This window comes from Diplotaxodon limnothrissa, linkage group LG19 (assembly GCF_057381915.1).
Source record: "Diplotaxodon limnothrissa isolate DT_005_m linkage group LG19, D_limnothrissa_male_GT1.1, whole genome shotgun sequence".
NCBI lineage: Eukaryota > Metazoa > Chordata > Actinopteri > Cichliformes > Cichlidae > Diplotaxodon > Diplotaxodon limnothrissa.
The window spans coordinates 27,957,728-27,985,673 of record NC_140614.1 but is presented as its reverse complement, the minus strand read 5'-3'; the positions used below and the strand labels follow the sequence as shown (position 1 = coordinate 27,985,673).

The 27,946-nt window shown below is 41.0% G+C and overlaps 2 protein-coding genes across 2 annotated transcripts; one reads left to right on the top strand and one right to left on the bottom strand.

The window, feature by feature from the left end:
* Positions 1-577: 577 nt before the first annotated feature.
* mtfr1l (mitochondrial fission regulator 1-like) lies at positions 578-7,405 on the bottom strand. Its single transcript, XM_085342816.1, has 8 exons — positions 7,316-7,405; positions 5,102-5,184; positions 4,903-5,010; positions 4,703-4,812; positions 4,143-4,354; positions 2,634-3,009; positions 2,392-2,551; positions 578-2,259 (listed from the first exon to the last, which is right to left on the bottom strand). The coding sequence occupies exons 2-7, from the start codon at positions 5,114-5,116 to the stop codon at positions 2,434-2,436; spliced, it is 939 nt and encodes a 312-aa protein (XP_085198942.1). The 5' UTR covers positions 5,117-5,184; positions 7,316-7,405; the 3' UTR covers positions 578-2,259; positions 2,392-2,433.
* A 2,552-nt stretch (positions 7,406-9,957) lies between these two features.
* LOC146612405 (oxidation resistance protein 1A) lies at positions 9,958-27,932 on the top strand. The gene is made up of 16 exons (XM_085342685.1): positions 9,958-9,995; positions 11,189-11,411; positions 13,136-13,332; positions 13,600-13,679; positions 16,706-16,849; positions 17,331-17,501; positions 19,928-20,059; positions 20,147-20,331; positions 20,414-20,781; positions 22,209-22,368; positions 24,011-24,194; positions 24,412-24,528; positions 25,465-25,617; positions 26,570-26,665; positions 26,869-26,942; positions 27,087-27,932. Exons 2-16 carry the CDS (start codon positions 11,311-11,313, stop codon positions 27,220-27,222), a joined length of 2,298 nt encoding a protein of 765 aa, XP_085198811.1. The 5' UTR covers positions 9,958-9,995; positions 11,189-11,310; the 3' UTR covers positions 27,223-27,932.
* Positions 27,933-27,946: the final 14 nt, after the last annotated feature.

Sequence of the window (27,946 nt, the reverse complement as noted above, 5' to 3'; positions counted from 1 at the left end):
GGCATCACTAATAATATATCAATAAAATATTCTGTATTGGGCAACAATAACAGCTGAATCCACAAAACTTAGTTGTGACTTGCAGTGGAATAATTTAGAACATACAATGCAAAATAAGTGGATACCATTCATAAATCTATGAGAATTCCACTGTCTACCTGATATGAATTTATTGTTGAAATATGGATTTAGATCATTTACTTTATATAGTTAATGTGTGCTTAGTTTCATCTAAATGTAGGTTTTGTATACAGAGTTTTTTTTAAGTCCATGATTTTCCTTTGAAGTATAAATTAGCTTCTAAACCAAAGAACAAGAAACTTCAAATCACACTTTGGCACAGTACATGAGGAAATGTATTTTATTTTGTAAGTTACTTTGCACCAGTGCTAAAACTAATAGTAGGCTGCCTCCTTACTGAACTTAGACCTGCCAAACTGTTTCTGAACAAAGAACCATCATGCCTTTGAATAGAGCATCAACTCCTTGGTTTACCTGCACTGCCCTCTTGTGGTAACGTCCATCGCTGCATGGTAATTTTTTAAAAAAATGACGCTGTTTCAAAACATCAGCACATTCTTTATTTACAAGTCCTTACATGACAAAAAAAATGGTGTTGACAGGCTCAAGACTACATGGAGATACAATGGCGACAAATGCTCAAACTAGAATTTCAAAGCAAATGGAGCAAGTCTGACGACCGGTGACGCAGCTGGTAGTGAATGCGGTGTATGGGTCATCATTTCAAGTCTAGAGACTTAGTAAATCTATTTAAACTTGCATATGGCATTTTCCTCAGTGTTCAAGTCAAGCATGTGACATGATCTACCGAGACTCAGCTTGGAGCCAGTTCCAGCAAGTCAAAGAAAAACTTGAACTCCACTACATGAAGACAGGAATGTGCACATTCTTGTTCAGTTCAAACACAAATATCCTAGCAGTATCTTTTCACACAGCAAAACCACACCAAAGAAAATCCCCACTCCTGTCAGCCAGGACATGACAGCAACAACAGAGGAGGAGGGACACGTGTGGAAGTATTTTTCTTGCGACAACTTTCTTCTTCTTTTTTAAATAAAAAAAACCTAACACTTGTGAATGTCACACATACACACAGCTGGTTAACAGGCTAACTGTATGCTTGGGAGTCTTAATATAAAAGCTGAGAACAAAGGGCACATTTAGGACAAACGGAGGGCAGGATGGATGAAACAAACCCATGGCACTTTGAATAAACAAGGGGATAAAATTAGGCATCTGAACAGGTAAGGCGTGGACCGATCTAAATAGACTTTCTGTAAAAACTCTGCACGATGTAAAAGCTCTCTTACACATAAGCTTAGTCTCTGCCTAAAGTAAAATCACCTGTTTAATATTACATTATAAACATTATACAGATGGTTTTCCCTACCAACTAGTCATGCTGCACACAGGCAAAATTGTTAAGAGTCTTAGTTGTACAAGCTTGCATCTGTTGTTGGCTTTACTGGAAATACAACTCAGGATGGGGGCATATTTCCCTCCTTTGTCCTCTTTATTATCAATGTAATCTCTCCCCTTTCAGTTGTAAAATCACTGACTATGGATCTGGATGTTACTCTGAAACTAAAGGGCAGAAGTGTAGTGGATCGAGCAATACAACAGTACATGATGCTGTACATTTCCACAGACTCAGTACTGAAATGCACACATCAACAGCAAACATCCTAAATGATTTTTATGATAAACCTGCAGTACTTCCCTGCATATGCACTACAGCTGTTTCATCTGTACATACACATTTTCAAGTATGCGAGAGGACTTCTTGACATAGCTAAAACAGGTTTGCATCTCCTTAGTGAAAGAACTGAAAACAAAACTAAGAAAGACGGGCAGTACCCTCTTCAAAGCGAGGGGCATTCCACAATTTGGGTCCAAAAACTAAATGATACTGGTTTAATGTCAGCCTCCCCCGGTGTAGTATTATAAAAACAAAAGCAAATCAGATTTACATGACCGAGTGATTGGTCATCATTGGGATCAAGTCTGTTTGAAAATAAAACTAAGAAATTTTAGAGAGAAACACACTGAAAGTGTTGTGTGACGCAGTGCTTAAACTGACTGTTACCAAGAGTTGGCTGTTCCCCTTCACAATGCACCCGCACTGGTTTTAAGTGTCTGGGACAAAGTGTTTTTGTTCTATCTCTGGCAGACAGCTATTGCCTTGGGTCTGAGGAGCGAGGTTGTGGATCCACGGGTACATTATCCACAGGCAAAGGCCTAAAAATCACGAGGAAAAGAGAAAAAAGCAACTAAGAAAAAACAGTTACCTAACACTTGTGGTCAAAGGTTTAATTTCTTTTTTTCTTTTAAAACAGGAACTACAAAAACTGAGTCTCTCCCCAGACTTACATGGAGCAGCAGGATTGGGTATTTCTTATTAACATGATCGCACTACTTTCTTTTCACAGAGGCAGCATCTTCATCCTTCAGGACAAACTTTTTCCTCAGAGCTTCTGAAATCAGCGAGGCCGAGTCCTCCTCCCTGAGGGAAGTGCAGCCTCTGTTGTACCTGCATCACAACACCAAAACCATTAAATTCATGACTACAAACCTGAGAACTCTGAGGCTTTCTGCACATCAACATCTCCTACCTGTCTTTGCTCATCTTCATGCGGTTCATGTCCTTCAGGATGTCCATAACATCAGCAAAACTGGTGGACTTTGATAGCGACACTGTATCCTCCTCTGCCTCCCGGAAGTCCATGCTAGGCCTGTCCAAATCAAAGGTAGCTGATGCTGTCATAGAAACAGGGGGCAGAGGGTCAGGGACCAGCTCTGAAACCACAGAGACGGCATCTTTCTCATCTTCCTCTTCCTCCGGTTCTTCTTCCTCTGTGACGTCGCTGATGACAAAGGAAGCAGCCGCCGTGGGGGCCGGCTGGTAGGACGCCGCCTCGAAAGGCGCCATGGAAAAGCTCATGCTTGTGTCATCAGGCGAGAGCAGATCTGGGGTGAGGGGGTTAGAGCCTGAAAGAAAGCAGAGAAATGGTCTGTGCAGCAGTTGTTTAGTTTGTGCCTCTCAGTAATGTCCCACATAAACAACTGCACCTTTCAAACTGAGCCATGTCTGATTATTTCCTTTGAATCTAATATAAAGTCAAAGTATAAACATAAACAAGCATAAAGCGTTTTAAGCACTGCTTCTACGTCTTATTGTCCTAATTATTCATAGTTCACGTAATCCCCTATGTGTGAGCTCCCTCCAGTGCTCACACATCACAGCTGTGCACAAAATCAATTCATCAGGCAGTTGGAAATTTTAAATCAGTACCTAAGTACTTAAACATCAGTTCCAAAGAGCCACTTCAAGCTGGATCCACAGATCACTTGTTCAAGTGGCCTATTAAATAACAAAGGTAAACGTGTCTACAGCTTCTTCGTTTTGGTTTCTATAGCCCATTTCCCCATTAATGACATTAAGGTGGAGGTGTGATCATACTCTAGTGCAGGGGGTGGGCAACTCCAGCCCATGAGGGTCGGTGCCCTGCAGGTTTTAGATGTGTCCTTGAACCAACACAGCTGATTTAAATGGCTAAATGACCTCCTCAATATGTCCCGAAGTTTTCCAGAGGCCTGGTAACGAATTAATGATGTGATTCAGGTGTGTTGACCCAGGCTGATATCTAAAACCTGCAGGACACTTGACCTCGATGCCTGGAGTTGCCCATCCCTGCTCTAGTGGAATTGTTTGCCTGATAGATGAAGACTTCCATTTTTTTAATCATAAATCAGAATTAAAGTCAGAATCCATTTATTTGAATTATAATACAACACAAAGAACACAATGCAAATGAATAGAGCTCATATTAAATGGGTAACTCTCAGAGATTATCTTTACTCACTGACCTACAAACTGATGCCAAGATATCTTAGTACCAAAGAGCCATGCAAAATCAGGGCTGCTGACTTGGCAACAAAGGAAACACAGTCATGGGAAAAGTAACTCTGTGACAGGCTCAATAAAGCAATCTTAAAGCTCCAATCCTCTGCGGACCTCATTTAACCAGACTGCCAGTTTCCACCCACCACAGCGCTATGGTTGATATAGCAACAGCTGACAACACCTTACCAGTGTGGTAGCAAATCTCTGGTTGTGTTACCTGAATCACTTGCCACAATTTTAGCGATCTGCGCTCGAAGTCTGCTGAGCTCATCCTGCAGTGCTGTAGTACGGTTCAGTGCAGTCACGCCAGGCTTCTTCAGCCCCTCCATCCTTTTGCCCTCACGGCGGAAATTGGGCACAGATGAATTCCTGTGAAGCACCAGGAGCGGTGTGGGTCGCCATTCGTGTTTCAGAGGACGTGTGTCACTTCTAAAAACAGAAGAGCAAGTGTTTACTGTCACAAAAAACAGATTTGAGGTGTTGAGTCTGTTTATCTCCCCAGGGTACAAATGTCTCCTTTTAACAACTCCCCAGAAGAGATCAGTTCATCAGATAGAGGTGTCTATTGTGAAACATTGGCACTGTAATTAATCCGACCTTTTTCAAATTTCATGAATAAAAGGACAAAAAAAAAAAAAACACCAGGAAAATAGGACAATATATCAGTTTCCTAAGTTGGAAAATAAGTGTCTGGTTTAATGCTGTTGAGAAGAATTAACCCGGCACTACTCCATAACCTTCATGTTTACCTTTCTATTCGGTTCAGTCTAGACTCACCTCACTCTGGCATATGTCTCCTCTTCATCTGCAACAATCCAGGCTATGTCTGCCAAGGTAGGAACCATAGGCCCGTCCATTGGACGAAGAGAAGGCAGACCTGGTAGCTCCTAATGCACAAAGACATTAATGTATACAGCAGCATTTTTTTTATATAAAAAGGACAGAATAATTAGGAGAATACAGTATTTTTCATATACCTGGAAGCATGCCCTTTGAGGAGGTTTAAGTGGAAGAGTGGAACCTATTCTTCTCACAACACTGCGCGTGGATCCGTGAGGCTTATTTTGCCAGATGGGTATAACTTCCTGCAAACAATAAAAACACATAAGTTTTTTTTTCTTGCTGGATTTGTTTCTCTGAACAATCCGTGTGTGTAAAACACTCTTTAAAACTTACCGTTTCTGCTTCCATGTTAATTGTGGATCAGTCTCTCTCGTCTCATCAGGAAGTTGCACACCAAAGTTTATTGCTGGGAGTGTCTGAAGACAGAGAATTTCAGTAAACAGATGTCATGTGAGAGAGACTGCCAGTTCTCGGGACCGAAAATTGCTTATTATTTAAGAGCAATGATGGGAATAGCGGCGTTACATGTAACGGCATTACTAACGGCGTTACTTTTTTCAGTAACGAGTAATCTAACTAATTACTATTCCTATCGTTACAACGCCGTTACAGTTACTAACAAGAAAATATGATCCGTTACTATTTTTCAACAAACAGATGGTTGAAGCTGTGTTCAGCTTACTGCATCTTATATCAGTTGCACGGAAGTAGCTGTAAGTAATCTGGACGCTACAGCTTTAAGCAGCTGCACGCACTCCCGCAGACGGTAATCACGATCACTGTCTAGCACAACACCTGGAGCTAAGGGTGCAAAACAATCGCATGAGTGCTGCTGTTTGACTGAGGAAGAATAAAGTAGTCGTGGTAAGCCAATCACATGACCACTTAAAGACAAAGCAACAAGGTGATATAAACCAGTTTTTAAATTGTGTTGATAGGCCACGTAAAACCAGAGTCATGATAAACAATATATACGCGGTGTTTTTTCCTCAATAGTTTCGCCACGTTTACTGTCTAAGCCAGGGGTGGGCAACTCCAGGCCTCAAGGGCCGGTGTCCCTGCAGGTTTTAGATGTGTCCTTGAACTGACACAGCTGATTTAAATGGCTAAATTAGCTCCTCAACATGTCCTGAAGTTCTCCAGAGGTGTGGTAACAAACTAATCATGTGATTCAGGTGTGTTGACCCAAGGTGAGATCTAAAACCTGCAGGACACCGGCGAGGCCTGGAATTGCCCACCCCTGGTCTAAGCACAGCGTTAGCAAGCACTCTCTGCTTATGAGCAAAAACCAAAAACCAGGGGAAGTTTTAGGAGTGACAGCGAGAGAGCGAGAGAGAGAGAGAGAGAGAGAGACAGCAGAAAAAGAGAGAGAGCGAGTTTTGAGATGTGAGAGATGTGTGACGTTTAGCGTGTTTGGAGTGTGATACACCTGCTGCTGTCAGACCTGCAGGTATCAGGCTTTGATGTTCTCCCTTATAGTGGACAGAAATTATTTTTTCAGAGTGGCACAAATAATTTGTGTGGCATCTTATTGAATGCAGAACAGCTGATTGTTCTGTAAATAGTTTGAAATGGTTATTTTAAAAAATCAAGGTAGAAGGTAAATGGATGCAAATAAGAAGGGAGGGAAAATCAAAAGTAGTTAAAAATTGCCAATTATACCCTGGACCCCAGAGGGTTAAACGTTTTTTAAAGTAACGCAATAGTTACTTTTCAATAAATTACTTTTAGAATATTGTAACTCAGTTACTAACTCAGTTACTTTTTTTTGAAGAACTAACTAGTAACTATAATTAATTACTTTTTCAAAGTAACTTGCCCAAAACTGTTTAAGAGTAACAGGAAAAATCTGAACACATGGTTACTTCACAAGAACTAGTACTCTCCCATAAATTTGATTTTGCTTGTTTTAGGAAAATATGATATAAAGCAGTTGTGAATATCGATGACTTGTTACTTAGTACTAATGCAGGGCGATTCGTGTTACTTACCAAACTTTCCAAACACATCAGAAATCGCCATAAAAGGCTCAAATACACAGTTAAGTTATCAGCACTCATTTGATTGTGGCTTTTTTGAGAAATTTCTTTTTAAAAAACGAGTCGTAAACAGGTGTTATAAACTGTCACGCCTCGGGAGCTAGTCAGAGCTGGTACAGCTTAATCACACTCCATCGTCTATCTGGTAAACATCAAATAACGGAGTAATAATCGTGAATGCTAAAATTGCTAGGTAGCTAAAACCGGTAATTTTATTAATGAAAACGACGCATGCTACTTTGTCTGACGTTAAACTGGATGAAAGCAGGTGCAAAGCGGTAGAAAGATAACATTTAGTCCTGTGATTTGCGAACAGCTTTGCTGAGTTTGTCATTAGCCGGGTAGCTAACCTAAAAAATGGTCCCAAACACAGGCACCGTCACCTAGCTTTAGCAGCGCCAAAAACGGCCCCCTGCTTGACCCCTCAAATGTAAAATTCATCAACATATCTCAGCATGTTTCGTACAACTTAACAGAATTCAGCACAAGCTTGAAAACTGTAACTTACCGCTGATTATAAATGACTACAATCCCGACGATGAAGTGGAAGCAGCAGCTTCTCCTCTTCGTCTTTCAGATTGTTGTCGTTCAGCAGGCCGGAAACCTGTACCTCTCTGTCCTGCGATCTGATTGGCTGCAGCTTCACGGGCTTCCTTTCCTTGGTTCTAGAGCACCTCCTACAGGTGGAAGTGAACAGTGCTTACAAATAAATCCACGAATATCTTTTACCAAAAACCACGAGCTGTTATTGTTGTCAAACTATGTTCAGTATATTGCTGTGTTGAGCCCAACCCTCAACACCACATGACCTACTTTTAAGAATAGTACAATTATAATTTGAGGGTTTATAAAGTCTTGCAGGTGTTTAATGCTATTTACTACAAAAGTCGGATATTTGTTGTTGATTATGAATTGCACAATGCAATGATATAAGTGGCCAAAAAGTACTTCTCAGTATAAGGTAGTGCATTTCAATATCCCGTATGGATTTATGTTTAAAACCCAGTGCAATTAATTTAGACATGATTAAAATAACCTGCTGATGTTCAAGCCAAACATCAGAATGGGGAAGAAAAAAATGTGTTTTAAGTGACATGAACATAGGATGGATGTTTGTGCCAAAAGTTTGGACTAATGATCTGGGCAGTGGGGGTGGGGGTTCAGCAGAGGATGTACTTCCTGAGGCAGCTGAAGAAATTCAACCTGCCAACACGGACGATGATGCAATTCTGCACTGCAATCATCGAGTCCATCCTCACCTCCTCCATCACCGTGTGGTACGCTGGAGCCACTATCAGGGACAAACAGAGACTGCAGCGTGTTGTGCGCTCTGCTGAGAAGGTGATTGGCTGCAGACTCCCATCTCTGCAGGACCTGTACACCTCCAGGACACTGAGGCGTGCAGCTCGGATCTCAGCTGACCCTTCTCACCCTGGACACAGTCTGTTTGACCTGCTCCCCTCAGGCAGGAGGCTCCGGTCCATTCGCACCAGAACCTCTCGCCATAAGAACAGTTTCTTCCCCTCTGCTGTTGAACACATGAACAATAACCGTATGACTGTTCCCACCACTAACACATGACCCTACGCTGTGTTCACTGCATCATTCCATGTTTGGCACTGATCACCACCTGCACTCATGTATATATCATGTATATATCTATCTATCTACTTAGCACTTTTAATTCTTATTCTCATTTTTATTTTCATGTCTATTTAAGCTTAATTTATAACAGTATTTATAACAGTATGTTTGCACTGAAGCACCGCAGCAATTTCCTAATGTTGTAAACCCGCTCAACATTTGGCAATAAAACCCTTTCTGATTCTGATTCTGATTCCTTCACAACCATATATATATATATACAACAGTAACTCAAACAACCACTGGTTACAACCAAAGTATGCAGATGAACCTCTCCAAAAGCACCAAACCTTGAAGCAAATGTGCTGAAGCCGTAGAAGACCACAGCTGGCCACTCCCAAGAGCTAAGAACAAAAAAATGAGGGTACATTTGATATTGACTCACCACAACTTGACAATAGAAGACTGGGATACAACATCTGATGACTCTCTGTTTTTGATACAACATTCCGGTTTTAGAATTCAACATAAAGAACATGAAATCATAGATCTATTGTTCCTTGTATCAATAGTTTAGGTTGCTGCTAATGGTGATGTAATGGTGTGAGGGATAGCACACTTTGGGTAACTTCATGCCAGCTGAGCAAGCACACAACAAAACCCTACTTAAGTAATTGTTGATGACCATGACGGGAGCGTTTCCATTTTCTAATGTCTGCTTTTGGCAGGATAACACATTATGTCACAAAACACAAATAATAAGGAGTGGTTCCTTGAACATGACATTGAGTTCACTGTACTAACACACAGACAGACTCAGTTCAATACAGTGCATTTGGAATGTGGTTGAACAGGAAATTTGCATCATGGATGTGCAGCTAACAAATCTGTAGCTACTGTAAGATGCTGTCATGTCAATCTGAGGAATGTTTTTAGTACCTTGTTGAATCTGTAGCATGAAGGATTTAAGACAGTTCTTGACAAGCAGGTATACCTAATAAAGTGAGTGGTTACCTGCATTATATTTTTCATAAATTGATTACATTAATTTTTGTTTTGTTTGTTCTGTTTTTGCTGTGAAGCTTAACCATGTGCAGGTAAGTAGGAAATATTTTGTCTTTTATTGTTGTTTTGTTGTCGCATACTGTATTTCCCTACTTTATTTCAGGGAAACAGTAATCTTTTATAATATTTGTTTTTTTTAGAAAAGAGTACTCTTTGATTATAATATTCTTTAAGAAATGCATATGCCTGTATTTATATCTAAATACGTGCGTAGTATTGTATTCTCTGACGTTTATAGTAAGGGTTCTTTGGACAAACTAGTCCTCTGTAGCTGTGTCCCAAAACGTCGGCTGCATCCTGTCTCAGAAGCAATGAGAAAAGATGCGGTGAAAAGACAAGATGTTTCCCTGCTACATACTTCCGCCTTCGCCGTTGCCTGCCGATGGTGGAGGAACAATCTTGACAGGTAGCTGTGAATCGGCGCGACGCCGGGAACAGGGCGGAACTTGTTACTGTTGTCTGCAGTGATATCATAACACTGCAATATGAAGACGCGCTCATATGACCGCCACCCGTCTCCATCCCTGGGCTAGACACAGGTCAGTGAAGACAACACTCGGTTAACCTGCTGCTCCTATAAATCCCCCATCTCCCCCAAATCTGCCGCTAATGTATATAAATATATATATTTTTGCCATAGCTGTTGTCTTGATGATTCTGTGATGTCGTCTCAAATGCTTACTTCCTCCACGCTGATAATGACACCTTATACATTTACATGAAGCATGTTATTATCGTTTTTTTAACCTATGATCGTGTAATGTTCCTAAAGTATGCAGTACAAAGCTAAGCTAGCTAACACTGCTGTTGCCGCTAATTCAGATATAACAAATAACTAATCGCTCAGGGATGTGAGCTTTGGGATGCCACATGAAATGCAGGAATTAGGCTGTAGCTACAATGGTGCATATATTACGACGTGAACATAGTTTTAAGTAGTGCCTAAGTAGCGCCTTCCCCAGCTAAAAAGCCAGCACATACATTATCTGATCCATCTATAAGGACATTCCTGCATAACAATATCCTGTTTTACATAGTTACAGAAATGCAAAACAAAACGGTAAGCTGGTCAGCAATCTTTGATCACTATAGTTCCCATTGACTGTAAGCACGTATTTTGATGGATATTTTTATTGAACTGGAAATCTGTCTTAATTCCCTTGAGTATTCTCACCCTTTATTATCTCATAGTATGCCACTGGGAGAGGATAGAGGGTTAATAAGTCAGATAGTGTGTGTAACCTTACTTTATAGATCTCTCTGAGCAAAAAGACGGTGGTGAAGGAAAACATTAATACAGTTCAGTGTTGCAATATGTTGTAATATTGTTTTCCTGCAATATCCCACTGTTCCGACTGCGTAAAAAGTAAACCTTTTTTAGATTCAATGCTTATCTTGTTGCGTTCTTTCTATTGTGATAGTTGACCTATAACAGGGCTATAGTAGCATGTGACTGGCCGTTGATGAGGCATCATATAAGTTTGTGCTCTGCTTGTTTGATTTGAAGATTTAAATGGCTCTTTTCTTCCCAGGTCTTATCATTTTGGTCAGGCTGCAACCTATTTAAGAGTGTGCAAAACATCTCTCCTGCTTGGATTAACCCTGTTAATGTGTATCTCACTTCTTTCTAGGGTAAAGTGTAGGCTTTTGATTCACTCATCTCTCTTTCATAATTAGGTGGATGCTTGTAAAATCCCTCCACATTTTCTGACTTTATTGCTGTCTTGTGTAGGTGCCATAACTGGGGCAGGAGGTAGGCATGGGGAATAAAAGGAGGAGGAAGGATGCCAGCTGAGCCACTCGTCCCTCTGCATCTGCCACTGCTGCCAGCAACAGACTAAAGAAAAACAGAAAATGGCTCAGTCTGTGAGGAGGGCTGGGACTTTAGGAGCCATGGACCGTGAGCCCCAGAGAGACAAGGCGAGGACTAGCTACTTCGGCAATGTGAAGACCAGGTCAGGCCTCTAATACTTGGATTACTGGAAAGAAAGCAAAGAAGAAAGCATGTCTGTGATATGTTTGACTGATATTAGCTTGAGTAAGCTACAATTTAGTCCTTGTGTGTGATGCCTGACTACTAAACAGAATCCCAAAATGCAAATTTCCAACAACTCCACGCTCAGTCACATCATGTGGGTGAGAGCCATAGCATCTTGCCAAGAACTCTTTCAGTCTCTTCTCTAGCCATTGCAAAGACAACTCCTACTCCCCTATAAATAACTGGGCTCTGGCTGTGAACGCTGCTGTAGTCTGTTATTCACACTTCAGATACTCTAAACAACACAATCTTTGAATCCCTGCTGTTAAAGGGAAAGTCCACCTTAAAATATAATTTATATTTGAGTGTTAATATTCATTCTCGGCCAATGGTTACATACATTTGTGGTTAGAAGTTTACATCCACCCATTATGGGCATTAATGTCATGGTAATTTTTGACTTTTAACTATATCTAGAACGGTTCTTTTTTCCAGGATGGAATAATTGGACATAACACTTCTTAAATTACTTTAAAATGCCAGAATTGGGTCACAAGGTTGAAGTTATCTTGGATTCTCTAATCCAGACAGGGTCAAAAGTAAACATAAAGATTCAACTATACACATCCACTTTTCAATAAGTGGTGCTGAAAGTTCTAAAGTGTTATTAAACTTGAAGGCCAAGACCTATTAACTTCTCCTTGGTGATCATGATTGACTAAACCTGGTAGTTTCTCTTTGTTAGCAATAAAAAAAAGATCTGTTTGACAGGCTCAGACCAGTGGGAAGTCCAAGGAACTCAGTGAAGATCTAGAAAGCAGAGTTCTAAACAACTGCAGATTTCACGATCATCATTTCAAACAATTGTGCATAAGTAGATGTTATTCAGATATGTCACCACTTTTTCCAAAGTCTGGAAGAAGACTAAATTGTTGCCTAAATTGACTTTGGTTAGGATGTTCAGGAACTGCACAGGAACCAATAAGGATTAAGCCTGCGATGAACTAGAAACTGCTGGAATATCAGTGTCATTGTCCACAGTGGAGGAAAGTTTTATGGTCAGACAAGACAAAGATTAAGCTTTGTGGCCACAATGGCAAGAGGCATGTTTGGAGGAGTAAAGGTGAGGCTTTCAAAACTAAGAACACTGTACCAGTTGTAAGCATGGTGGTGGTAGCATCATGCTCTGGGGGTGTTTTGATGCCAGTGGTACGAGTACACTGTACAAAGTGGATGAAATAATGAAGGAAGAGGACTACTTCCAAATTCTTCACCTTCTCCTCAAATCAACAGTTAGACAGTTAAAACTTGGACACAACTGGGTGTACCGGCAGGTCAGTGATCCCAAACATCAAAACTGGTTTTGGAATAGCTAAAGTAGGCTAACATTAACCTTCCGTAATTTCTTTCCCAATGCTCAGACCGCAGTCCTACTGAAAATTTGTGCAGTATACTTAAAAGCGAATCTGTGCCAGGAAACCAACAAATTTAAGTTAATCCTACTGATTCATCCAAGAAGAGTGGTCAAAGATCCCCCCAGAGTTATGCAAAAACTTTCTTGGCAGCTACTAAAATGTTTGGTCAAGTTACATTTAACCAAATATTAGTTGGATTATTGGCGTGTTAGTACAGAGCCTTGTTAAACATTGCAGAGCTTTAATATAAAGGCATTAAATCTGTTTTTGATTCTCTGTGCCTCAGGTTGGGATCCAAGCTGCCTGCTGGTGTCTCTCAGCCTCCACAGTTTGCAAAACGGCCCTGGGAGACACAACCATCAGGCCGAGTGTTGCAGGAGGCTACAACCAGCAGCCAGCTCCAGCACCAGACAATTGTGTGTCGACCCCTCAACCACATCCCGCACATCAGAAACCCTAAGCTGCGGCAGTACTACCTCGCAGGTACTCCTGCAGTGTTCGATATCCTCAGGCAGGCTGTTTGCATCATGTAGAAGCAAAGCGCTGCTGGAAGAACTGCAGCTTGAATTAGCATTTTATAACAGACATGTAGAGCCTGCTGGCTGGTTCATGTTCATTACTTAAACTAGTATTCAAGCAGACTTGTAGTAACTGTGATATTAAGCTGCTTCCTCATACTTCTGCTGCTGCTCAGAGTGCTTTATCATACCAGAATGGCATAGCAGAAATGTGTGTTGTTTTTCCACACAGGGACTTCATGGGATCTGAACAATACTGTAGTGACAAACGAGCAAGTGGGTGGATCGTCAGGTGACGGCCCAAGCAGCAGGGTGAGTCACATGGTTTTCTTTTAAACTTTATTTGACCTTTTGTGGGTGGTGAGGCACGCAGCTGTGGGAATATGGAAGAGAAAATTTGGAATTTATGGATTTATTGGCTGATTTATGTAACTTTATATCATTGGGTGTCCCAGAGTTAGCAGCTTGAGGGTAGTAATTGGTTTCATAATTTATGGTCTTCAGAGAATTTGATAAAGATTGTCCAAGGTTCAGCGATGAGTTGAGAGTCAGATTCTTTGATTGAGAATCAGAAATCGCTCAGCTGTTGTCAGACACCATGGGCAAAGAGAGTCTGTTTAAGAGCTTCTGCAACAAATACAGGAGGATTGCATTCTCAGACGTTCATTCTAAGGTTTGTCAGCTTGGATTTTAAAATTGAATGACAAAGCATGTAGCAATGAGGTAAAAGATGAGAAGATTTGTTTGTCTGTCCTCCCTCTGCCTTCTCCCACTTTTAATCCTTTCCTTTTTCATTGAAATTAAATTTGCTCTGTATTTATTTTAAATGCTGTTATGCTTTGATATAGTGCAGTTTTCTTTTTTTGGTAATTGAAATCACACTGGGAGAGAGTTGAATTGTATTCTATTTAATGTGTAGACGGCTAAAAGACTAAACATGTATTATCAGGGGTGATAAACCAAGTGAAGGAGCTAATTCAGACCTGCTAGCTCTAACATCTGACCAGTCCTCTGAACACTTATTAACAACTTACATAAACTCACAATGGACACACAAGCTCTCCACATATAGGTGTCACTCTAGGAGTGGCCTTTTCATAGAAGTGTATCTTTAACACAGATTAAAAAGTGCTGTAGTGTACTCGTCACCTGATTTAGTGCAGCATACACCACACCTACCTGTACCTATAATCCCATATCAACACATATTTTACACTCGCACAATAAAACCTTTGACAGTTTGATCGGTGTCTTAGCGTCCATGTGATTAGACATTCCTTTAACAGGGAGCCTTGAAACTTTTATCCAAATCTGGGCTTTTCTAAAAAGCAGGCTTAGTTTATTAAATAGCTGCATTTATGGGTACTTCATTCTACACATCTGATTGGAATAAATATGTAGCAGAGTATCATGCTGAAGCTCATAAATGGGTTTTAGCTGATGTACCCAGACAGGTGTCCGTGTTTGAGGATAAGAAGCTCACTAATGCTAAGTATAAATATGCAGTCCATATTTGTAAAAAAAAAAAAAAAGCTGATCTGCTGGAGGAGAAGCTACTATGTAACAATATGACAGGTTTCTGGAAAGAGGTGAGAGTTTGTAGTAACTGCAGGATATCGCTCCAAAATACAGTCGAAGGGATTTCTGGAACAAATAACATTGTTGCATAATGACAGAAGCATTATAGCACCTTATTTAATTGTTTTCCTAGTGAGCTGTAGAAGGTGGATAATACTGGAAGCACTGACTTCATGGTCATTAGGGCACATACTATACCTGACCTACCAGGTAATAAAGCATGAAGGTTATGATCATTTTTGTCAAGCGTCATAAATATGCCAGTGTTAGGCTGACTTCTCTGTTTTCAAAAAGGTTACCCAAATACATCGTGACGGTTGTGGCTTATTCTCATGCCAACCAGCGGCTTCGAGTAAAGTCAGGAGACAGCGTTTCAGCTTTATTAGCGGCGAACAATGGAGTTGGACAAGGAGAGATTTAGTCTCCAGCTCTTTTAAATCTTTATGTTGATGTATGTCAAAGAAGTTGAGGACAGGCGTTTAGCATTGCAGATAATAAGGAAAAAGATCTGGGACATGTTATTACAGATTAAATGGCAGGTGATGATTATGTTTATAGGCAATGCCAGATTACACATGCATGAAATGTGTGTAAAGATACTGCGAAGATCTCTCTAATTACAGCATATTGTTCACCTCTGTAAACGGCACATGGAGAACTACAGGAAAGCACGCTTCAACTTCAGGTAGCTCATAATGACACTCTGAGGTTATTATTGAAGAAACCGAGGTGGCTCGGTGCAAGTGAGATGTTTGTAACGGCTGGAGTCAGTACAATTGAAGCTTTATTTAGAAGTCTCATGTGTAAGTTTATTTAGAGGCTCAACACCTCTGAGAATGAGAATGTGGGCTCAATGGATATGAGGTTTGAAACCACATACGTTATCCGTCTTTGTTGATGAGACACAGATGTAGTTGGCTGTTTGTGGGAGGGCGATTTGGGGTGTATTTTGTTTGTTTTTAATTTTGTTTCTTGTCTTTTTATGAGTTTTTTCGTCTCCACGGGCCAAGTTTCCAGAATAAAGACCGATTGATATACATTGAAATCTGGGTGCGTTCGCTGTTTTCTCCACTGCATCTAATATGCACTGCACTCACAGCACTTATGTGTACACTTAGTTGTCAAACTAAGGTATTGTGTATTAATGAGATGTTTGCTGCAACTCGCCAAATTATTGTGCGTTAGCCGGCACTAATGCGTACATGTCCATGTCCTAAGACGCGGCTAAAAGCCCACGCCCACACGAGAGCACTGTGATTTTCCACGGTTATATAATATGTCAGGCGCCACTAATAAAATTTAGGTCGATGGATCCATCTGTCAGCCGATGACAGTCGTTATGCTTTACTCCCACTGTTTCAAATTGATGATCTTACGTGTTTGTGTCTATGTGTGTGTGTGTGTGTGTGTGTGTGTGTGTGTGTGTGTGTGTGTGTGTGTGTGTGAGAGAGAGAGAGAGAGAGAGAGTCCACAGGTTTATTGGAAATTCAATCCGATTCTCTGATGTTTGAACTTGTTTAAACTGGAAGCGCACAGAGGGCTCCATAACAAATGATGTCCCCATGTGCATTTAAGGAGGCTGTATTTATATTAAACCAACTCTCTGATAAGGAATCGAATGGCTTTTGCTGTACTAGGCAAATCCAAAACAGGCCCATTTATATCTTTCATTATTAAAATATGACCTCTCCTTGTGTTGTGTAATCACATTTCAATTTACTGACGGAGACTTTCTTGTGTTTGTGTTTCTCCCCACTCAGGGTCTCCCTCGGGATGGTGTGTTCAGCGTCTCATCTAAGTTTAACAGTAATGCATCCTCAACGGAGGAGAGCGACATGGGTCACCAGTCCACCCTTACAGGAACTAAACCGTCCTCGTCGTCTGCTACCCTCATCGCCAGAGAGGTAAGTGTCAACTGTAAGCACACGATAGTTGCTGACATTTGACTCACATATTTAGTGCGCCTGTTAAGCGTGTACACACATCAGAATGACACATCTGCTGCAGCTGATTTGAAATGCAAAGCAGTGCCTCCCTCTTGCCTGCCTGTGAAAGTGTTTTGTTTTGTTTTTTTGCTCCACCTTAAACCAATGTATGCATCACTACCCAACCAGAACTTATGTTTATGAGAAAGAACAGGCTCAAAGTCATAATTTCTTTAAGTGTTGTCACATTAATGCTTTAAATTGGTATATTGTGGCTGTAAAACAAAGTGCTCAACCTCGCATCCAGAGCCCTATATGGAGCCTAGATGTCACTACAAACAAAGAAGTAGGAAAATGCGGGGCTGTAGAATGAGGAACTGCTCTGTTCTCTTCCAGTGTTACACGGTGTGCCCACGTGAGTGTCACAGCTATTCTTACAATGGCATTTTCTCTTAAGCAGCTGGTCGTCCCAAAAGGAAAAAACACTTCTCCTGGAGAAGGATCGTCGCATCCAGAACTGGATTCCGATACTAAGGAGAGACCAGAAGCGGAAGTAGATCAAGACTCTTTGAATCCACTCGCTGCTCAGCCTCAGTCCCCGTCACCAGAAGCAGAATACGACAAACTACTGGTAAGCAGAAATACAACTGATAATAATAGCATGTGGTGCAATCCCGAGAGTACTGATTTTGCAGTTTTGTTGTTTTTAAAAAATGTGACTGAAGTGAAAGTAAGTGGTAAAAAAAAGCCCACTTTTATGCTTCTTTATGGTTTATACAGATATACTTTGCTATTTGATATTTTCATAGCTGAGGATCATAGTTACTTTGTATATAAGATTATAATAAAGACTTTGTAGCATCGTTCAGTAACATGTGTCTGGGTCTAGACTTTTGAATCCACTTCAGTTTCCAGTTCTGCCTGTTATCAGGTTACAAAGCCATAATAAAAGAGTGGTTTCATAAACATTTCTATTTAAAACTGATGCATCAGTGTTTGAATCAGGGATAGTATCATGGCACCATAATATGGGACTCTGTATGACGTATAATTTGGTTGGTTTGTGAGGCATTTAACTGTCCCCTGCAGTTTAATGAGAGAAAACAGTCATTAAGGTGTGTTTGCTCAAAGGGAACTGTTGGATTTCTTTTTATCATAAAAAGTATTTACGTGACAGTGTAAAGAAAGGACCGTGAAATGACTAATGTAAGGAATTGGTGCCATATTAAGAAAGCGTAAGAACTTAAATGTGGTAGTCTGAGACATTTTGCCTTTTTCAGAGAGCGTAGTGGAGACAGACGGGAAGAGTGGGAAAAGCATCGGGGAATGATTTGTAGCAAAGGTCCAGTTGGCTGGGAGTCAAACCCAGGAGCCAGCTGCTGAAGGCATTTTAGGCCATGTGATATGCATCCTTACTTATCTGTAAGGCTCCAGATCACAGTTTTTAATCAGCCTTTTACTCTTACATTGTGCATTTATTGCAATTATTAGGTTCGGTTTCTCCTCATAAACAGCCGATAAGTGCAGCAGAACATGTTGTATTGTGTAAACATTTGGCCAGGGTAGCTGCAGAGGGAAATGCAGTAAATGCTTACAAAAAAATAAGTGGCTGTTTTGAACCATAACAGCTTCTCTTGATGTAATTTGTATTTAACCCTTAGAGGATCCTTAAAAATCCTGACTCTCTCTACTCTAAGGACAGAAAACGCCATCTTCCCCAAAACTGCTGTAAAAATATTATATAGTAATATTGTTTTCCACTTTAAATGACTCAGTCTTTTAAAAATATAGTTGTCCTTTGGATAAAATGTGGCGTTTTTTTTGCATAGCTCAGCCATTTTAAGAAACTGAGACAACAATTCTTAAATTTACAGAAAATAATATCGTAAAGTAATGACAGATATGAGCTATATTCATTCAGAACAGCCAAAATAGCATGAAAATAACGAAATGGAATGGCACAAAATGTCCTCAGGATCATCTCAGGGTTAATCATTGTCTGGTCATAACATCACATTACCCCTTGAACTCCAAGTCGAAACGTTCCCTGCGGAGTTTTATTTTAACAAAACACCCAAATGTTTGGTTTTTTTTCCCCGTGGCACCATACTGGAAAAAAAAACATTCTCTTCCAACAATTCAGGGACAATTCTGTTTAAATCTGTTCATTTTCTAGCATGTTGGAGCTGATAATGCTTAAATAGATCCCCATCAATCAGGTTTTCACCCAGAAGCTGATATTCTGCGTGCCACAGAGAATTACAGAAGTTAATAAGAAGAAGGGTCAACATTTTAAATACTGAGTCTCTCATAAATTAGATTGTAGATTGTAAATATCCTCAGCACCCAAAGTATGTGTTAGATATGTTTGTTCATGGCATTAATTAATTAATGTGATGCCCATCCTTTTTATATTTATATGCATGAAAATATTCACTCATATTTAATATTTTGACATTTCCAAGTGACATTTTGATACCCAGGGTGCATTTTCGTGCTAACCTTTTGAGCTTTTTTTTGAGAGTCAGATTTTTATTGCAGATCTGTTATTAATAAAAGTATTTATAAACTCAGATATTGGTGCTTTTGCTTAAGACCTGACTAAAGCTGAATATGACAAGGTGATCCACAGCCAAGTCAACGTGAAAAACGATGGATTAATAATAAAGAAGCTGAAGAAGATTATGATTGTAATGAAAAAAACAAGAAGCTTTCATTATGGGGCTAATAACAGTTATTAGCCGTGGTGAGAAAAACATGAGGCCAGAAGGCTGTAAAATGAATCAAATGACTGTTACTGTGGAAACGAGCAGCAAAAACATCACAGCTCTGAGAACAGGCTGGAAAAGTGATGTGGGCAGTGAACAAACAGCAACATCTGACAAATGATGCACTGATACAGATATAAAATGCTTTTGATGTTATCTTCAGTTTAAGACCTTAAAAACAGAAACAGGTCAAACATTTACATTGACTAAAGCCAAAAAGCTTGTTGACTAAAAGTCCTTTTACTCTCTATTAAACGCTGTATTTTGTTGTTACCTGCGATCCCGACAGGATGTGGAGGCAGTACCGATGCCTGATGGGCAGCTCTGCTTATTGGCTCTGCCACCAGAGTGCTGTGAGGGGGAGGGACCAGAGCCCATGCCATATCTCAAACTGATCTGCCGCTACATCACTGATCGTAAGGTGAGTCTGAAGAACAGGTTAAGAAGGTTGGGTTTTTTTTTGGACGTTTGTAAGTTAACGTTAGCATTTTCTGTCTCTCTTTGTCAGGGTTGTGTTTCAGGCATCCTGCTGGTGACTTCTAATAAAATCTTCTTTGATCCGTGTAAGACACATCCTCTGGTGAAGGAGCATGGCTGCGAGGAGTACCTTCTGTCATACTCTGTTGACAATCTGGCATCTGTCTCCTTCTTCTCTGATATCTCACATGTTCACTTCAACACCTCTCAGCAGAGGTCAGCAGGGATGCATAGTTAAGCACGTGGATATCGGATTACATGAAATGCCAGTATAACCACTTTTTTTCACTTTTTTCAGGAGAAAAGGGAAAAAACTTTTCCAGAAGCTGAAAATGGCCAAAAAACAAGGTCAGTTGAATCACAAGGGGGAGTCGTGCCCACCTCTGGTGTCTGCTGCTCCAGCTGAATTATCCAGACTGGCTCTGAGCCCGACCAAGGAGGTTTCTGAAGATGAGGAGGCAGAGAGCAAGGACATGGCTGAAGTTGAACAGGAGCTGGATAGCAGCCCTCTGGAGGTGCTGACTGAAGCATCGGTCGGCAGCCTGGCTGTCCTGAGCAGTGCTGCCACCTTCTGCTGTGGAAGTCAAGAGGTGGCGAGCAAAGTGAACATGGACCAACTGCAATCTGAAGAAATGGAGAAGACCTCTGTAAAAAATCAAACTGCAGGTCTGAATGTGAATTACACTCAACAAAAATATAAACGCAACACCTTTGTTACTGCTCCCATTCCCCATGGGATGGACGTAGAGACCTAAAATTCATTCCAGATACACAATATAACCATCCCTCCCAAACAGTGGTCACAAATCAGTCCAAATGTGTGGTAGTGGGCACATCTGCTATATTGAGATAATCCATCCCACCTCACAGGTGTGCCACATCAGGATGCTGATCTGACATCATGAGTAGTGCACAGGTGTACCTCAGACTGCCCACAACAAAAGGCCACCCTGGAATGTGCAGTTTTGTCTCACAGCAAAATGCCACAGATGCCACAAGCAATGAGGGAGCGTGCAATTGGCATGCTGACAGCAGGAATGTCAACCAGATCTGTCACCCGTGCATTGAATGTTCATTTCTCAACCATAAGCCGTCTCCACAGGCGTTTCAGAGAATATGGCAGCACATCCAACCGGCCTCACAACCGCAGACCTCGTGTAACCACACCAGCCCAGGACCTCCACATCCAGCAGGTTCACCTCCAAGATCGTCTGAGACCAGCCACCCAGACAGCTGCTGGAACAATTGGTTTGCACAACCAAACAATTTCTGCACAAACTGTCAGAAACCGTCTCAGGGACGCTCAACTGCATGCCCGTCGTCCTCATCGGGGTCTTGACCTGACTCCAGCTCGTCGCCATAACAGACTTGTGTGGGCAAATGCTCACATTCGATGGCGTCTGGCATGTTGGAGAGGTGTGCGCTTCACGGATGAATCATGGTTCACATTGTTCAGGGCAGATGGCAGCTGAGAATGTCCCAGTTCTTGCATGGCCAGCACCCATTGAGCATGTTCGGGATGTGCTTGACCGGCGTATACGACAGCGTGTACCAGTTCCCACGAATATCCAACAACCTCGCACAGCCATTGTAGTGGAGTGGACCAACATTCCACAGGCCACATTGTCAATCTGATAGACTCCATGCGACGATGTGTTGCACTGCATGAGGCAAATGGTGGTCACACCAGATACTGACCGGTTCTGGGTCCCCAGACCCCCAATAGCGCAAAAAACTGCACATTCCAGGGTGGCCTTTTGTTGTGGGCAGTCTGAGGTACACCTGTGCACTACTCATGATGTCAGATCAGCATCCTGATGTGGCACACCTGTGAGGTGGGATGGATTATCTCAATATAGCAGATGTGCCCACTACCACACATTTGGACTGATTTGTGACCACTGTTTGGGAGGGATGGTTATATTGTGTATCTGGAATGAATTTTAGGTCTCTACGTCCATCCCATGGGGAATGGGAGCAGTAACAAAGGTGTTGCGTTTATATTTTTGTTGAGTGTATGTCTGTCTGGCTGATGTGTTAGATGTGTTATTCCTTTGACGTGAGGCCATCTTTGCTCTTTGTTTCCTTCACAGCACCTAAGAGGTCATCAGCGAGCAGTCCTGGGGGTCTGATGTTTGTGAGGCTGCGGGTTCAGCCATCGGCAGGAAAGAAAAAGGGTGTCGGAGGTCTTCACCTCGGACCAGCCAAAGCATTACCTAAAAGGGATACCTGGCTTGCACTGTCACAGGAAAGGTAACCAAAGCACTTCTAAGAAAAGTATCAAAGATTTAAAGAAAAACTCCATCAGACTTAAAATAATCACTGCATTTCTTGTCATGCAAATCAGGAGAGCTTTTTAAAGACTCCTAACCTTTACAACTGCACTTTATAATGAAAGCTCTTGGTTAAATCTCGAGCCCACGCCGCTGTGCTCTATAATCCAGGTTACTCAGAGGAGCACATTCAGCCAGAGAACTAAAGTATTTAAATATTCCACCCTGTCGTCATTCTGTTACACAAGTCCTCGTCTTTCTGCTTTAGCAAATTCTCCGGCTCCCACAGTCTTGTCCATCAATTTCAGGTATCAACGTCATATTTCCAGATACCGATAAAGCACTGATCAACTTTTATTAACATAATATAAAATCTTCTGAGCTAGAGAGGACATGCCAACTATTTTAACTGGCTATGTTGTCATCCATCTACAGTGCTGTGAACACCCTGTGTGAAAAGTAAAGCCCTCCACTTGTTCATTGCTACTAGACCTGTTGAATAAAGAAATCACTTAAATAGAACCTGTGTGGCAAAGTTGAAGTGGGCTAATAGACCTCAAAAGCATCATATTATGGGGCAATCTAAAAATGCCAAGTCATTGAGATTTATTACTCTGCAAAGGGTCTTTTTCAAGGCATTGGGACTCCAGCAAGAATCATTATGGACAGACTGAGAAATCTTGGAACAGTGGTGAACTTTCCCAGGAGGGGCCAGCATACCAAATTTACTCAGAGAGTGCATTTGAGGCTTATTTAGGAGGTCAGAAGAACCCCTAATATTTAAATTTGTTTGATGAAATGAAACATGTAAGTGTGACAAAAGTGCTTTTTTCCAGCACTGTACTCGTGCTAACAAGGGTCACTTCGTTAAATGCTTACTTGGCACGCTTATCTTTTGCCACTCAGCGAACAATGGACACATAAACATTACTTTGTCTTCAGAAAAATAGAGTCAGTCTGTCAGCTTGTGTGTGCATAATAAGGGCCACTGTGGCATCCAATAATAAAACGATGTTGGTCAGACTCGGTGCCAGTACCTGAATCTGTATAATGGTTTTAGTCAACTCTAGATTTCTACTCTATAACATTTCATAAATTCTAGTGTTTTTGTTTCACAGCTACATTTATCCTTCTCATCTATAGTATGAAGTAGTTCCAATTAGCTGTGCGTAAGCCAGCATCAGTAATAGTGATGCAGTAATAATAGAAACAATGTAACAACACTAAATTCGACCCTACTGCTGTTTTTCTTTCTGATTTTCTTACATGCTCTGGCATCACTACTTTCAAGTAAATGATTGTGAATACTTCTCACACGGCTATTCAAATGTAACATCCATGCAGTCCAAACAGTGACTCTTTAACTGAGCGATCCTCACCGAAGCACTGACTCCGTTCTGAGAAAGCTGAATCTCAGGAAAACAATGCAACCAGAAAATCTGCGGCAGTAAAAGGATAATTGAAAGCCACATAAACGAGCTGAACCAGCGTTCCCCACCTCTCCGCCTGCAGCTGAGCAGAAAACCACACCCGGGTGCCACGCTCTCACTGTGTTGGTGCAGCTGTCGTGTTGTTTGTCGATTCAACATTTCTGAGCGAGTGCCTTCTCCTCCCTGCTGTAGCTCCGACGAGCTGTACGCCTACTTAAAACACTGCCGACCAGACTTGTGTATGCTTGAGGGAGGAAAGGAGGACGGGGAGGGAGACCGTGATGATGAGGAATTCGTACTCATTGAAGACGAGGAGGAGGAGGAAGAGGAGGATGAGGACAAGCTGCTTCAGAGACACTCAGGGGACGATTGGGAAGTGAGTGGATTATTATTGTTTGGGTCTCACAGGATAGCAGACGATGAGAGATGAGGTCAGTCGGACTTTTATGCCGATAATGGAGAATAACGTTTGTAAGTTTGTGACCTGCACTGCAGGTTAAAACATTTGTTTCCTGATGAAGAAAAACTTGTTTTTATTAGAATATTCTAGAAGAAAAACAGCTTTTTTCAAATGTACAAGTGTCTTTTTGCAGATGGTGTTGATGGAGGAGAGTAGAGACAAGCCGCTCTTGGTCGTTGATAGAGACCCCGAAGGACTCAGTAATATTGTTGAGAACAGCCAGATTTTGGAGGCTTCACACGTCAGAGAGGTTGGTGAGACCAAACAAGCGTTTATATGTGAGTTTTAATCATCTGATGATGTAAGAGCATCTAGGTTTAGCTTCAGAATTCAAGGGGACACAAGAAGTTAAAGGTTCTTTAAGTAAAGACATAAAGAAATTAAAACCGGGCTTATGATAAACAACAGCTTGTCTTTATGCAACAGAAATTACTGTCCTTTTTGCCTTTTTGAGACTTTTTAAGTAAATATAAGTAAGTATTGATGAAACTAAATATGCATTTGAAAATCATTTTAGCCTCCCAAGTTTTAAAGGGTTTCATCAGATTATAAGATAAATGTAAAGTGGGTTTTTGTTTTCTTACTTTGAAAGAGGAATAGCTAATCTTATTTAAAATGATGTAAGAAAAGAACTGTTTGACCTCATAAGCGACAGTATAATACAGTTAGATTTACTGCTTAGTGTTTTATGGCCAAGTATCTTCAGGAGACTATTTAAAGAAAGCTGAGTTGGCTCACACACTGCTCTTATATAGATGTCCTAGAGTAGTGGCACTCATTCTGTGGTGTTTCTGCTTAATTAAAGGTTGACAAGAAATGTCTTGATGCAAGCTCAATCATGCAGTTAAGGAATTCCCAGAAAGACGTTTCTGTTCATGTGCATAATGACCTGTAGTCAGCAGATGCTGAAGGAGTGACTGGGATGATTCTCACACTGAAAACGCTACAATCACATGAGCAGAATAAAACTTGTGGGGTTGACACGGAAGAGATACCATTACTTTTTCAATGCCTGTTATTGTTATTATTATTACAGGTAGTTCATTATTCAGAAATGAATAAATGCCAGTTTCCTAACATTTTCTAGAAAACACACACAGATGGTATCTCCAGTATTTAATTGCTATGTCACCCTTTCTAATGTTCATTTCATTTATTTTACTTCCCGCCTTTCATCTGTTTCCAGCTGTGTAAGGAGCTTCCTCCCAGGACTGTTGGCTACACATGGCAGCTGGCTTACAGCACGTCGCGTCACGGCGCCAGCCTCAAGTCTCTTTACAGAAAACTCAGCGGCACGGACTCGCCTGTTATTATTGTCATCAAGGATGCGCTCGATGAGGTAAAAATGTACTGTCAGCTCTAGAGCCAGACCAGTCTAGGATTTCCATGACCGATATTTGGTGATTTTAAAATCTGATAAATCAGTAGACTATCAGCAGATTTCCCTAATGTTTGTTATGTGTAGTATTTATAAGTACTTGTTAAGATAATATGATTGTGCTTGCTTTATTGCCACAAGTCATAGATTACTGCTGAGAGCTTCCCATGAAGCACTGTTTCTTCTTCACTCACCTTTTCACTCACTATGTGTTTATACACCTCTCTGTATTTAATCTTTAGTTATTATTAATCGCTCGCTCTCTTCCACAGTCCTGTCTTCCTTCTTTCACCTCCAACCAGTCATGGCAGATGGCCCTGCCCCTCCCTGAGCCTAGTTCTGCCGAAGGTTTCTTCCTGTTAAAAGGGAGTTTTTCCTTCCTGCTGTCACCAAGTGCTTGCTAATGGGGGATATTTGATTGTCAGGCTTGGCTCTGTATTATTGTACTGTCTTTACCTTACAATATAAAAGGCCTTGAGGTGACTGTTGAATTGAATTACTTTTTCACGCTCTGCCGAACTCTCAGATCAGCTGGTTATTCTGGTTGTCGTGTTTGTGGTGTTCCAAACACACATTTACAGTACGGAGGTTGCAGGATGGCCAACTCTGAAACATTAACGCGTATAATATGGTTGAACGGTGTTTCTCCCTTCTCGTCTTTTAATTTATCATTCATCAGCTGCTATAAATGAATATATATGTATGTATTATTGTACGGTCTTCCGTGTTGTTGTGATTTGGCACTGTTTAAATAAAATTGAATTGAAAATACCAATATATCTGCAAATATTGGCCGATACTAGCGACTTACCAACATATCGATTGGTAAAAATGAACTATTCTATCTCAAATAAACAATATATATCTTTAGTCTTTAGTTTTTTAATTTTCTCTTATGACTTTTTCTAATCAGATATTTGGGGCCTTCCTCTCTCACCCTTTGAGGTCTAGTGAGATGTTTTACGGTACAGGAGAAACGTTTCTCTTCATGTTGCATCCTCGCTTCAAGGTAACCAATCCAGATTTTTTTTTCTTTAGTGTAGAAAATATATTCTAAACCGTTTAAAATGCAAAATAACAGGATGGTATGACTGAAGGAATGGATCTGAGTTGTGATGAATGATGCTTCCTGGGAAAATGAATTGATGGAGGTAAAACAGAGACACTCCGTGTGTTATAAATGTGAGATGATTATCTGATGTCTCTCTGCAGTGTTTCAAGTGGACTGGAGAGAATTCCTTTTTTATTAAGGGAGACTTGGATTGCTTTGCTATTGGTGGAGGCAGGTAATTAAGTAGCTTTCTCGACTTCCACTCTTCCATAATTTATACTTCTGTGGCTTACAAAAAATAATATTGCTCTAATTTTCAAACCAAGCCAAGAAGGGTCGGTTTCCTTTCGCTAACCACCGTCTCCCTCTTTTTCCACAGTGGTCACTTCGGTCTGTGGGTGGATGAGAACCTATACCTGGGCCGTAGCAGTCCCTGCTACACTTTTAATAACTGCTGCCTTTCAGAAACCGATGACTTCCGAGTCATGGAGCTAGAAGTGTGGAAATTCAGCTGAGGAGATTGGACGACGTTTCAGCTTGTTTCACGTCGTCGCTGCTGATCGGCTTTAATTGAGACAGAATTATCACTGAGCGGAAACATGCAGCAGCTCCTTCATTTCATGGTAACATCCATAAACGAAAACAATCAACCTTAAACTTCTGGATTAATCCATGTGATTAAGTGCTGTGGATTTTAACAAAGTGAACTGAAATAAAGCTGATCCGTAACAGCCTACTGTCAGAGTGGGCTCTGAGGGTGGACTGCTTAGTGGCCGACTCATTCCTGTGGGTTTGGCAAACAAACTAAGTTGTGCTACAGTGAACTGTAGAGCTGAACTGGATTCTTTGAATCCTAATTTTTGGATGGACTACGTTACAAATGGAGTGAGTTATAAATCTCAGACTGCACTTTGCTGTTAATATGAATCGGTAACATCACAATATCCCATTATTTATTGTGTAAACGTCTCCCTTCATAGTTAAAGCATGCCCCCACTTCAATGCTTTCTGAACTGCATGTGTACAGCCCAAACTCTCGCAAACACTTCCCTTCCTTAACCACTAATCATCACTTTAATGGCTTTTCGTTCATCGGTGACGCAGACGGCTAAAATGAACGCCGAACACTTGGAGCTCCGCTTTTAGAAAGCCTTCTGAATAGAAGATCATCTGTACTTCTGACTTTAACAGCCTCATTTGTCACTATTCACCACTGTGGTTTCTGAACGTGCAAAAATC